We start from the raw sequence: 12,082 nt of genomic DNA, 5'->3' as shown, positions 1-12,082 counted from the left end.
ATTAGAAAATGAGTCTTCTAAGAGTAATGCCTTTGACAGCTACTGCACACCAAAGCACCCTGCAGAAGAGCAAGGCTGCATTTCAGCACCAGCCAGTTGCAGTTCTGGTCGGCTTTCCAAATATCAGGCTCATATATAGATGTAGTCCTTCTTTACAAAAGGAAACAGGGAGCTGTGAGCTGAGGGCTCTTTGTGAAGCCAGAAGTACCTAACAAGCTGGAGAGCTTTGATAGCTCCCTGCTGCTCTGTGCTCGTGCCTGATGGATGGTTGTAGCCCCGCTGGCCATTCTCCAGCCCTGCTTTGGCAATCATGTGGAACATATTATCCTTTTGGGCAGAACTGCCAACTCCCTTCCAGCCTTTCCACTCAGCTGCAAACCCAAATACTTGAACACAAATCACTTACACAACAATATGCTCGGGTGTAAAAAAATTCCATAAAAGGCTGGAAAGGATTCCAGCAAATTTATCCTCTCTACTGTTATCATCCTTTGGTCTTTCTTCTTCCAGAAAGGACATGTAGTTTATTTATTTATTTAGTTAGTTAGTTATTTTTGAGTAATCCTGTGATGCCTTACATATATGCTGATCAAATATACAGGACTGAGATGAAAACACAACACTTAGAGATTTTTACATAGATACCAATAAATTTACCCTCCACGTTCTGCTAAAGTGCTCTCTCCAGAGTTCTTCTGCTCTGTGTGTTTTCATGCATTTATGAAGATAAAACCTCCATTAAAGAGGTTCAAGGGGGACAGGGATTTACTTGAGAGAGTCCAAGGGAGACTGCAAGGATTATGAAGGGACTGGAACATCTGTCTGATGAGGAAAGGCTGAGAGACCTGGGGCTGTTTGGTCTGGAGAAGAGAAGATTGAGAGAAGAACTAATTAATGTCTGTAAATATCTGCAGGGTGGGTGTCAAGAAAGAGCAGCCAGTTTCTGTTCAGTGGTGCCTGTGACAGGACAAGGGGCAATGGATGCAAATAACATTAGTAAGAACTTCTTTCCTGTGAGGGTGGCAGAGCCCTGGGACAGGCTGCCCAGAGAGGTTGAAGAGTCTCCTTCTCTGGAGACTTTCAAGACCTCTCTAGATGTTTTTCTTTGTGACCTGCCCTAGGTTCTGTGGTGGCCATGCTCTGGCAGGGGGTTGGAGTCAATGATCTCCAGAGGTCCCTTCTGGCCCCCACCATTCTGTGATTCTGTGATTAACAGTAGAAACTGCAGAAAGGACTCTGATAACAAAGCCCTCCCCCCGGTTTGTCTGGTTATCCAGCTTTGTAATTTTAAAATCCTTTCAAACTTTCAACCCATTTTACTGTGTTCCTCTGGAGTCAGTGCAATCACACTTTTGGCCCATGTGGAGCCTTGCCCATTACCACTCCTTGCACATGGTATGAGACCTCACTGCTTTAGACAACCTGTTCCACCTCCACATGCCACTCATTTCACAGCTTGACCACCACAGCCACACTGACATTCTTCTCAGCTGTCAAGTAACCCAAAGCCCATTCCCATGTCTTAATCTGAAAATGTTGAACCCTCAGTGGAGGTGCTGCAAGAAGCAGCTCAGCTGGGGGCTGCGGCTGGGCGGGCTCGGGGGGGTGGTGGAAAAGGAAAACATCCTCTTTGTACCTTCATATCTTCTGAACAGCAAAACCCAGTGGGCTTCATGCAGGAGACATGCACACCACCAGCTGCAGACTGCCCCTGGCAGCTCCTGCAGTTTCACCCAGTTAGTGTCACATGGACACAAACCAAAAGCTAGAGGGTCCTACAGATTGTTTCCTTTTTTTTTTTCTCCTCTTTGCTAGGATTGAGAAAGTGAAGTCAAAAGTCAGAAGCCTAAAATCAGTAGAAGGAATTGGTGTTTGTTCCTCTGCTAGCATCCCATCATCACCAGGTGATGTCTGTGAAATGAGCATTGTTTGCCATCTCTGATGTATCCTCAATGGAGCTGACCCTGTGCTGGCTGCTCTGCTGACACTTGGCTGATTCTCTGTAGAAACAAAATGGACTGAGTGGCTCTGCAGTTTGAATCACAGGACCATGGCATTGATTTCTGCACCAGTTTTATGTGGCCATCTCTGCAGGAAAGGCTCTGTCTGCAATGATTTCTTCTCTCTGGTTACCTAATGAGATTGCTGAGTCGTTGACTGTGTCATTCAATAAGCTTTTAAAGGCTTGCGGATTTGATTTACACTCTGTGAATAAGCTGAGAGAACTTTTGCAACAGAACCCTAAGACAGATACTTGTGTCAGCAGAAATTAAGGATGTGAGCACTTTACCCTAAGGCATCATTAATAGGGGCTTAATTTTATTTGATTTCAAACTCAGGGCACAGGCCAATGAGAATTTCATTAATTTTTATGCTGTGGGAACTACATTTGCCAGATTGATTTGGGGGATTTGCATAATATGATGGTCTTAGAGCATTGTATGGAGTCTGGCCCTTATATTTCATCCCTTTTGAAGTACCTTTCCATCTTTATACTGCCCTGTACATTTATTAATTTTTTATAGCTTAGTTATTATTTAAACTGTAAAAAAGAATTATCTACCAACTGAACACAGTGTAGTTAGTACTTTCATGTTGTCTTCTGTCATTGCTATCAAAGTTAACTTAAAAAAAATCACTTTCATGATTAATTCATTCCATTGTGTGAATAAAGACAGACATATGAAACGATAACTTTGGTTAAAGATCTTCTGCTAAGGACATAACATCTGTGACCCATGGGCAGTGTAACGTGGTGCCAGGGGAGAGTCCAGCAGGGATAAAACTTGAGAACACCTAAAGTTACACCTCAGAAACAGGGACACAGCAGGTTTGTGCTGATGGGAGTGGAGGATGACAACAACAATAATATGGGATAAATAAGATAAATACAGAATATGTGTATTTCTTTTTTTAACAGCCTGTTAAACAACTAACTGAGAGCAGAGAGTCATATGTCTTACTACTAGGGGGGAGTAATTTGCCTAAATTGATGACAGAGAAACTAATGAGCTCTCAAAGCTATGGGGTCCTGTCTTCCTGTCTATGCTCAGAAAGACCTGGCCATGCAGGTACCTACTGCTCAGACCTCAGCAGGCTTTGAGCAGATCCACTCCCCTGCCTCTCCAGAAGGGTCCTGAGGGAAGGCTGCTTTGTCCTCTGCTTCCAATACAATCCCATAACCAACCATCCAGTCTCCTTTTCCCAAATTACTTGCATTCATTCATCTAACAAGCTTCTCCCTGCTGTAATTGAAGTTCCATCTTTCTTTCTCTAAGCTTTTCTTCTCCCAGGCTTTCTCAGTCTCATTTTGCAGTTTATCCCTTTCATTGGGTTTCCAATCTTCCCTGGACATTTCTGCATCCTCAGGGAAGTGTTACTGCGGCACCCAAGGGCATCTCTGGTTTTGTTTCATCCTACTAGACCTTTCATACCCCCTTTTAATTCTGGACTTTCCTGTCACCACCCTCTTTCCCTCTTCCTTTTACTCTTATTTTACTTTAGCCTTCTTGCTTTTCCTCTTTATTCAGAAGTAAATGTCCTGAGTTGATGGTTTATGAAATCATTCAGATAAGCCACCGAATGGCCTGTTTGAACTCAAGCAGCAAACTGGGGCTTAGCTCTTAGTTTTCTTCTTTACTACCTGATCGATTCCAAGAGTTTAATAGGCCAGAGAAACATTAGTCAGGAATGCAGATATTCTTTCTGATTACTTCCTGTTGATGCAGTAACTCTGTTTTTCTTTGGTTTTTTGTTGTTTGTTTTTTTTCCCCCCAACTTTTGACATTTAGTTTGTGGTTTTGTTTTTTTGTGGGTTTTTTTTTTGTAGCAGATAGAAAATAAGTCTCCTGTTGTGTTTGTAAACTGTCTAATCACTTCCCTACTTCATACATTTTACTCCAGCAACTCTCTGGTTACCAGAGTCATCAGAAGCAGGCGTGTCAAGATCTCTCTCTCTCAAGTCTTCCATCAGTTCCTCTTGTCATCATTGTCATCTGACACTAAGGGGACTATCATCCTGTGAGCAAAAGCCATGTGCATGGGAAAGAGAATAGCTGGGAATGCCTGTCACTGCAAAACCACTTAAAAATGTAATATTAGAACACTAAGGCGATATGTGTTCAGCAGAAAGCAACCAATCCCCAAAGCACAACATTGGCCAAGCCATAACAATTGTCAGCTGCACTCAGTCTTCCTCCCACGGGAATGAAAATGGTTTGAAACATGCCAAGGTGTGTGGCTTCATGTGCTGGTGTAGCTGAAAACTTGGTTGAGGCAGCAATGATGCAAAGGATGTGAAAGTCATCAGGCCATTCTGAGAAGGGCAAAGGTTTGTGGCTTGTCCAAGGTAACACAGGCAGAGCAAGGAGCTCTGGGCTCTGCTGCTGCTTTCCCAGCCTGGGAAGGGTTCACTAGTGCCTGGCTCTTGCTGTGGGGTTCAGGTACTGAACTGGCGAGTTCTACCCTTTTTTAACACTGCTCTGATTGCTCACTAGTAATTAGGGTAAGTTTTACTGGACTGAGTTTTGCTCTGGAGCTGCAAGTAATCAACTACTAACACTAACTCACAGCTTTCTGTATGAGCTGTTACTGAGTGAGGCTGAACATGTGGGAATGGTAACACAACCTCAGAGTTCAACACACTCTTCCCTTGTGTTTTATTTCAACCTCCTCATGTTGGTCCTGCCCAGCAGGAGGCTGCCATGCAGCAGAATTACCATGGGTAGCACATGTAGACACACTCCCAGGGGTCACCACTGTAAATTGTTTATATGATACACAGCACTGTATTCATAAAGGAGAGAAGGAAATGTGTTTGGATTTATACATTTTTTCTCCAGAGGTACAAAAAAATTCTTTCCCTACTTCTGATGGACTAGAAGCTTTCCCCAGCACACTGACTCTGACAGATCCAGAGTGCAGGAAGTGTTTTGAATCTACAGATGTAATTCAAGCAAGGGAAAATGAAATTTGGCCAGGGTGACCTTATTAATGTATTGATCTTGGCCCTACCTGTGGTTGCCCTTCAGCAAGAAGCTGCTGTGGGGCAGACACTGCTTCTGCTGTGCACTGAGCTGGGGCCTTGATGTGCCCAGCAGGGTCAGACCACGGTTTCTAGGGCTTGCCTAGGAAGTGTTTCCTTCATGGGAAGCCTCATAAGAGAGTGAGAGAAGGCAGAAAAGTTCGTGTTACCGTTAAAAAACCAACCAAGACAGGTTACTTTTGTTTAGTGAGGGACCAGCAGAGAAGGCAGGGATTCCTTACCACACAGATTCCGGATCCGTCGAGGCATCTGTTGGCGTTCCCATTGCAGCTGCAAGGGGAGCACTGTCCTGAGCTGGTGCGGTAAAATCCTTCTTCACATCCCTGCCAGGAGAAACCAGACATGAAGTATTTCCTCTGCATGAGCCTTCAGAGAGTGGGGTCTGGCTGGGAGGCACGGGAAGGCAGGAATTACAGCCCCCAGGTCTCCCCAGAGCACAGCCCCCCACAGCAGACCCCACACAGGCTGAACTCCAAGCTGCTCTTCCCTCCCTGCCCTGCTGCTTGGTTCTTGGCTCTGCAGGACTTCAGCTGCCAGCACTCCTGCCTGTGCCCTGCCCCTGGCCAGCAGGGCCTGCCTGCACGGAGGAGCTGGGGGATTCTTGCTGCGTTTGTGCTAGAGCATCAGTTGATTAGAAATTATGAGCCTTATTATTGACCTCATCAGTGTTTACAAATACCTTAAGGGTGAGTGTCAGGAGGATGCAGCCAGGCTTTTTTAGTGATGTCCAGTGATAGGATAAGGGGCAGTGGGTGCAAACTGGAACACAGGAGGTTCCAAGTAAACATCAGAAACAACTTCTTTCCTGTGAGAGTGACAGAGCCCTGGGACAGGCTGCCCAGGTTGTGGAGTCTCCTTCTCTGGAGACATTCAAACCCACCCAGCCACGTTCCTGTGTGATGTGCTCTGGGTGACCCTGCTCTGGCAGGAGGGTTGGGCTGGGTGATCTTTCCAGGTCCCTTCCAACCCCTCAGATTCTGTGGTTCTGTGATCCAGTAAAGAAGGTGCATTCATAGGAACAGAATAGCTTTTAATTTAAAAAGGAAAAGCTTTAGAAAGTTTGCTTGAGATGCAAGGTTTGCTGAGCTTTGGATGAGGAGCCTAGAGGAGACAGAAACATATCTCCCAAGATCAATGTCCCTCTGCAGGAAAGCTGCCTGGCTGCTGGGACAGGCTGCCCGAGCTGGGCTGCCTGGGAGGCTGGGGAGATGTGCCAGCCAGAATTTGTTGTCGTTCCAGGAAGTAATCAGTCCCTGAGAGATACAGCAGCTCTACAATCATTCTGCACGGGAGATAATAAATAAATGGAAATTACATGACAGGTAAAAATTTCCTGTTATTTCTTAAGTGTGTGGCTGGGCCTGGTGAATATAGTCTGGTCCTTTTGATAACTCACTGAAACTTACCAAAATTAAACAGAAGATTGTAAATATCTAAACCACCTTCTTTTAGATACTAATTAGAGCAATAATAGAAGGAGTCAAAAACACAAACGAAGCTAGTAAGGTGTCCCTCTATGGCTGGAAGATTAAAAGAAAATGAAAGAGGATGGTTTTTGCTTGGTAGGCTGTGTGTAAAGTTTTCTCCATGGAGGAACTTGCACCCCATTGTGCAAAGCTGGTGAGACCTCAGGAGCAACCTCTGCTCCTTGGCCCCACCTGCTCCCCTGTGCTGTGTCCCTGTGCCACCTGGGTTATGTTGGATCCACACAGACCCGTGCATGTTTGGGTCCTGAATCTCTCACCCTTGCCTAACTCTTGCAGTGTGGTTGCAGTGCTGATGTAAAAGCCCTAGGGTGATATTTAGACCTCCAGAAATTTTTACCCACACCCTTTCCTGCTAGCTGTTCCTGAGGTGGCTGTCAAAGCCTGAGGTATGTCAGGCTCTGCTGGAATATTTGTTGTGGCTGCCTCTGCAGCACTTTATGTGTTCTGTGGCTCTTGGAGTCACTCAGTCTTGCAAAACCTGGGAAAAGTGGGAGGTTCCAGTGAATCAGAAGGGTATGATCTTCTACAGCTTGCATCTGGAGGTGGTATGAGGCTTCTTGTTATATTGTACTGCTCTAATTAGGATTAGATTTCTTTTGCATCTCCCCCTCCCTCCTCTTCTTGGGTTGCCCTGCAGTGCAGGGTGGTTTCTTCTCTGCACTGGTCTAACCATTGCTTCTCACGGCCATGGTCAGCTGGGACATGCACAGCAGGTCTGCACTACCCAACACAGCACCATGCAGTGGTACCTCCCTGGCTGCAAAATCCAGTCTGTGAGCAGCACTGGTAACCAGCCCTGCTGGTGGCTGTGGCTAGTGGACCCTGGGACAGGGTTGGGGCATGTTGCTCCTCGGGTCTGAGCCTGTTCCTCTGCAGAAGGTGGCAGATCTAGCTGTAGGGCACTGGGACCAAGAGCCAGAGACCCTGAGATGCATCTGCGTGTTAGCTTCAAGGGTGGGCAGAGGCTTCTAACCAGCCAGATAAGCTGTTTGTTTAGAAAATGATGTCTCTTATGAGATGACTAACAACAAGCTTTAAAAATGAGGTTTACAAATGAGTCATTAATCTAATCTTATCCCAAAGAGCTCTGAGAAGCTGAGATGAACATAAATGGAAAACTCGGTTGCCTTTTCCATTCTTACACACGATATTTTATTTGGTTTGCTTTGGAAACACCTTCTTAGATAATAGCTCCTAGGAAGAAAAGCCATCACACCACAGCCACCTTGGGGCAGCAGAAATAGTGTCTATTTGTGCTGCTTGTTTCTTTCAGTTGTTCAGCCCAAGCACGGAGCTGCAGGACTGGCTCCCACCAGACTCAGGGCTCCAGCTGACTGACTGCCCCACACACTGTGGAAAGGAGAGGGCTGGTTTCTAAATTGAAACCAGACTCTTATCCCAGTGTCTGGCTTGGCAATATTTCTCTCCACCCATGCAGATCTAAGGCATATTCTATTCTCTGGTGCCCCTCAACTAGTGGGTGGTCCTCGCTGGGCCAGTAGTGTCTGTCCAAAAGCTTTATTGGTTTTGAAGGTCCAAGTAGAATAGTTTTTTACTTATGGTGGTGAATATGGACAATGGAAATGTATGAGAGTGTGGAAAGGTGTCCATGCAAATCCTTCAGTGAGCATAAGGATCATCTCCTTTACTCTCCAGTTGAGGGTATGTCTGCATTGCATCCTTCAGTGAGGCTTTTCATCTCCACCCTCCAGCAGTTACACCATAACAGGGTGGTGCAGTCCAGTTCCCATCACTGGTTCCAGCTCTCTCAGCAGAGCTGTGCACTCTTGGCTGAAGTCCACTGGGAGCCAGTTTACTCCCTGTTCTGAGTAGACACCCTTAGTTCTTCAAGACAGCTGCCTGAGTTTGGAGTGTCTCTGCTATTCTTGCTGCCAGAGCCCCTCTGGAAAATGAGATACAGGGTCTTAAGGAACCTGGGTATTTTTTGGCAACATTTTTTCCCCACATTATTCAATTCCTCACAAAAAATTGGAAGGTGCTGATGCTCACTACTTTCATACAGTAGTATTGCAACCATGAGTTGCAATAATTTAAACCAGAAACGAGGAATTGACAGTCAGTTCTATGAGGGAAGTGGGGATGAGGGGAAAATGGAATCCAGACTCTTGCCTTTGGGTTCAGAAGTTTTCCCAGGCATTCTCAACTATTCTGATATACTTCTGTTGCTCCTTGCCCTTCTAGTGATAATGGAGTGATGGGCTGGTTGTCCCAGGGTGTGAGCCAACATCATATTTATAAAAAGAAGTGTCAGAGCAGGGAGCTAATTGAGGGATTCGAATGGCGGAATGTTCTGGGAGCACAAATTAATTGCAAACAGAGCAAAAAGGTCTGGAGCAAAATGGAAATACCCTCCCTGAAAAATTGTTATGTAGGCAATTGAGTGGGGACCATTTCTGTCCACTGTCTGTTTCTTAATGGTGAAGGCAATTAGCAGGCCAAAATGCTAGGTCTGCTTTAACAATTATGTCTTCACAATGATGAGATTTTAATTTTTGCCTGGGGGGCAATATTTGTTTGAGTTTGAGCAGAAAAGTCCACTCTTGTGTGGATCTTGCTGAGCTCTTGGAAGTCTTTTACACCCATGGTGCATTTATTTCCCCCCCTGCCTTGCATCTGGATTTAATGATGACGTTTCTTGAAGCCAAGAGCCCCTGCAGTGCTGAAGGCACTCGAGCCTGTGGTCACATTCTGGGTGTTGAGACCTTTCTGCTGCTGTGGGTGCAAGGTGGGGCTGAAGGCAGAAGACAATCCACATCCACAGGGTATGAGTTTACTGCCCTGTTCCACCCTGACAGTTTCACTAATTCCACTGGAGCTCCTCCTGGTCTGTGCCTGCACAGCCGAGGCCTGAGGCAGCTCTCCAGGTCCCAGCTGGCAGTAGTGGTGCAGCCATGCTGGGGTTGGTATCTTTGCTGTCACCCTGTCTCCTCTGGCTTGCTTTTCCCCAAAGAAGAGGGTCCTGCTGGCAACGTACACAGTGTTCTCTGTGCCTGCACCCAGGCCAGGCAGCAGAGGGCAAGGCTTCACCCACAGGCTTATGAACATCTCAACCAACTAATGGTTCATTTTCTGCCTGGGTTTTGCTCTTGGACAGGTTGTGGTGTTCCCATCAACATGCACAGCCCAGCATGGCAGCTGCTGGGCCATGTTCCCACCAGGCAGTCTGTGTGGGACTGTTCTTTTCTGGTCAGAATCAATGAGCTTCAGCACATGGACATGGGCTGTGTTATGCTGCTCTCCTAGGAGAGCTCCACGCTCATTTGGTCACTCAGATGTAGCTGGTGACTCTCTCATCTAATGGTAAGAAAACATGGCATGTTTCTTTAGTCAGTTCTGGAACTTGTGACTTCCCTGTCAATACATGAAAGCACAAAGGGTCTCTTTCTTCCACAATAAAAGGCTCCCTTGGATCCACACCAGGGTTTGTTATTTCCAGAGATTTCTCTTGAGTGCTGGGGTACATGAAGGGATGAGGATTCAGGTTAAATGGTCCACATGGAGACATTTCAGCCTTTGTTCTCTTCATGATGCTCATGCCTACCAGTCTTGGGCCAGGAATCTCATTACATTTGATCTAAAGCAAACCCAGAAGAAAAAGATGGTACTTGCCTCCAGGATCATTGTGAAGGAGGAGGCAGCTGGTCCCACTTGGGGACTGCAGCTGAAGAGCAGCTCTGGAAGGAGCAGCTGCCAAGTCACTGCTAGTTCAGTGTCAGCTGAGACTGGCTTGTAGCTGCCCTGGGTGGTGTGCTCCTGGCTGCTAGAGGTGGAATCAAAGGCTGAGTTTCCTTCTAGGTCTGAGAAGGATCTTTGGTGGAATGCAAGGATTTCAGCCTAACAGGAGTTTGGGATTCAGTACAAAACGACATCCCTGGAACTCCCCATCTTTTGCTGTACTGGGGTGCATGAATACTCTAACCATCCTGCACACATTTTAAAATCCCTGGATCTAAAAGAGAGAGCAGCCTGGAAGTGCACGTCATTGCCATGGAAGCAGCAGCCCTCTGCTCCTTGGGGACATTTCCAAACCCAACCCAAACATGCTTGCATTTGCTTATTTTTTTATGAGCAGTATTTGGAACTGGCAGCCACAGTTCTGAGGCCGTTTTGAAGATTGTTTGCTTAGGCCAACTTGAGATAAACAGCCTACTGCCCTTCCTAAAAATAAAGCTGTTTTCCCCTTTGAGTATCTCCCAGTGCTTTCTTTTATGTAATTATTTATTAGAAATAAGAACATTAAAGAAACAAGTCTGAGAAAGCAGTCCTCTGCTGTAGATTTGGTGCTATTCCAATTTCTCTGGTCTCCTCAGAATAGGTATGACTCTTTTCTGAAGAGTTTCTTGGTCTTCCTGAGCTACAGTACTGCCTTCACACTCAGAATGCTCAGTCCTTGGCCAAGAGCACACAGAAAGCACTTCAGATCTTCAGCATGTCCCACCCGACGTGTCTGTGTCAGCCACAAGACAGTCCCAGGCTGAAGACCAGAGGACTTCATGCCCCAGGTGCAGGGTTGAGCTATCACAGCTGTGCTAGCACAGGGATGTCCTGGCCAGCAGCCTCCACAGCTGGCTGGTGGGAATGTGTGTAGGAAGCCCAAACCACAGCAGGCTTGGAGTCACCATCGAGGAGACATCCCCAGGGGATGCAGCCAGCTAGACACCCTTCGTGTGGTTCAATCCTTTCTGTATCAAACGTGTCTGAAGTGGGGCAGCTGGGCCTGGTGTTCTCTACTGAGAGCAAAGGGGGGCTTGGAGGAGGACCTCAAGTGCAGGCACCTGTACTGCATACAAAGCCTAAGGACATGAAACATGTTTCACGTCAGGTGGGCTGTGCTCTCTAGAAGTGTCTGGGTTATGGCTGCTGTGCTACAGATCTGGCCAAACTGCTGTTCACCCTGTGCCTTTGGAGAAGTGCAAAGGCTCCCAACAGTCTGTTCCATACAATCATAGAATCATGGAATGGTTTGAGTGGGAAGGGACCTTCAAGATCATCCAGTTCCAACCCCCTGCATGGGCAGGGATACCTCCCACCAGACCAGGTTGCTCCAAGCTGTTTTTGTTAAATAGAAGTTGTTTTTGTTAAAATATCTTCCAGGGCATCTGTTTTTGTTAGATACAATGATTAAAACATTTTCCTCTTCTTGCAAAAACCAACGAGGAGTTGGTGCTCTCAGGGCAGGTGCAGACATCACTTCTGCTGGTAACTTCCCCTCTTAACCTGCCCTGCTCATTTCTGTTCATTTGCTACATGCATCTTCTTAGGTATGGAAGAGGCTGCTGTGAGTTCTTCCATCCACTGAGTTAAATTATAACTAATTTTAAAAATACAATGCCCTGGTGATGCCCTTTTCAAGAACTGTCACACTTCACTGTAGCTTAAATTACAATTTGAAGGCAGAAATGGATTTCAGGTTCCCAGGCCTTGAGCAATAGCAAATTCAAGACTGTCTTTGTAGCTGAACCTAGAAATCCTTGAGAAGTGACATTTTCAGGGGATCTTTGTCGTTGTAGAATGAGGCTCTGACAAGTCA

General features: G+C 46.2%; 1 protein-coding gene across 2 annotated transcripts in view; it reads right to left on the bottom strand.

Annotated features, from left to right (window-relative positions):
• LAMA4 (laminin subunit alpha 4) overlaps positions 1-12,082 on the bottom strand; it is a 96,479-nt gene that overhangs the window by 72,695 nt on the left and 11,702 nt on the right. For both annotated transcript variants that reach the window (XM_051613090.1, XM_051613091.1), the window contains exon 2: positions 5,266-5,367. In XM_051613090.1, coding sequence (XP_051469050.1) covers positions 5,266-5,367 — 102 coding nt within the window. The remainder of the gene's footprint in view (positions 1-5,265; positions 5,368-12,082) is intronic.

Source organism: Apus apus, chromosome 3, assembly GCF_020740795.1.
Source record: "Apus apus isolate bApuApu2 chromosome 3, bApuApu2.pri.cur, whole genome shotgun sequence".
Lineage (NCBI taxonomy): Eukaryota > Metazoa > Chordata > Aves > Apodiformes > Apodidae > Apus > Apus apus.
The sequence above is the reverse complement of the archived record's forward strand: the minus strand, read 5'-3'. Positions and strand labels throughout refer to the sequence as shown.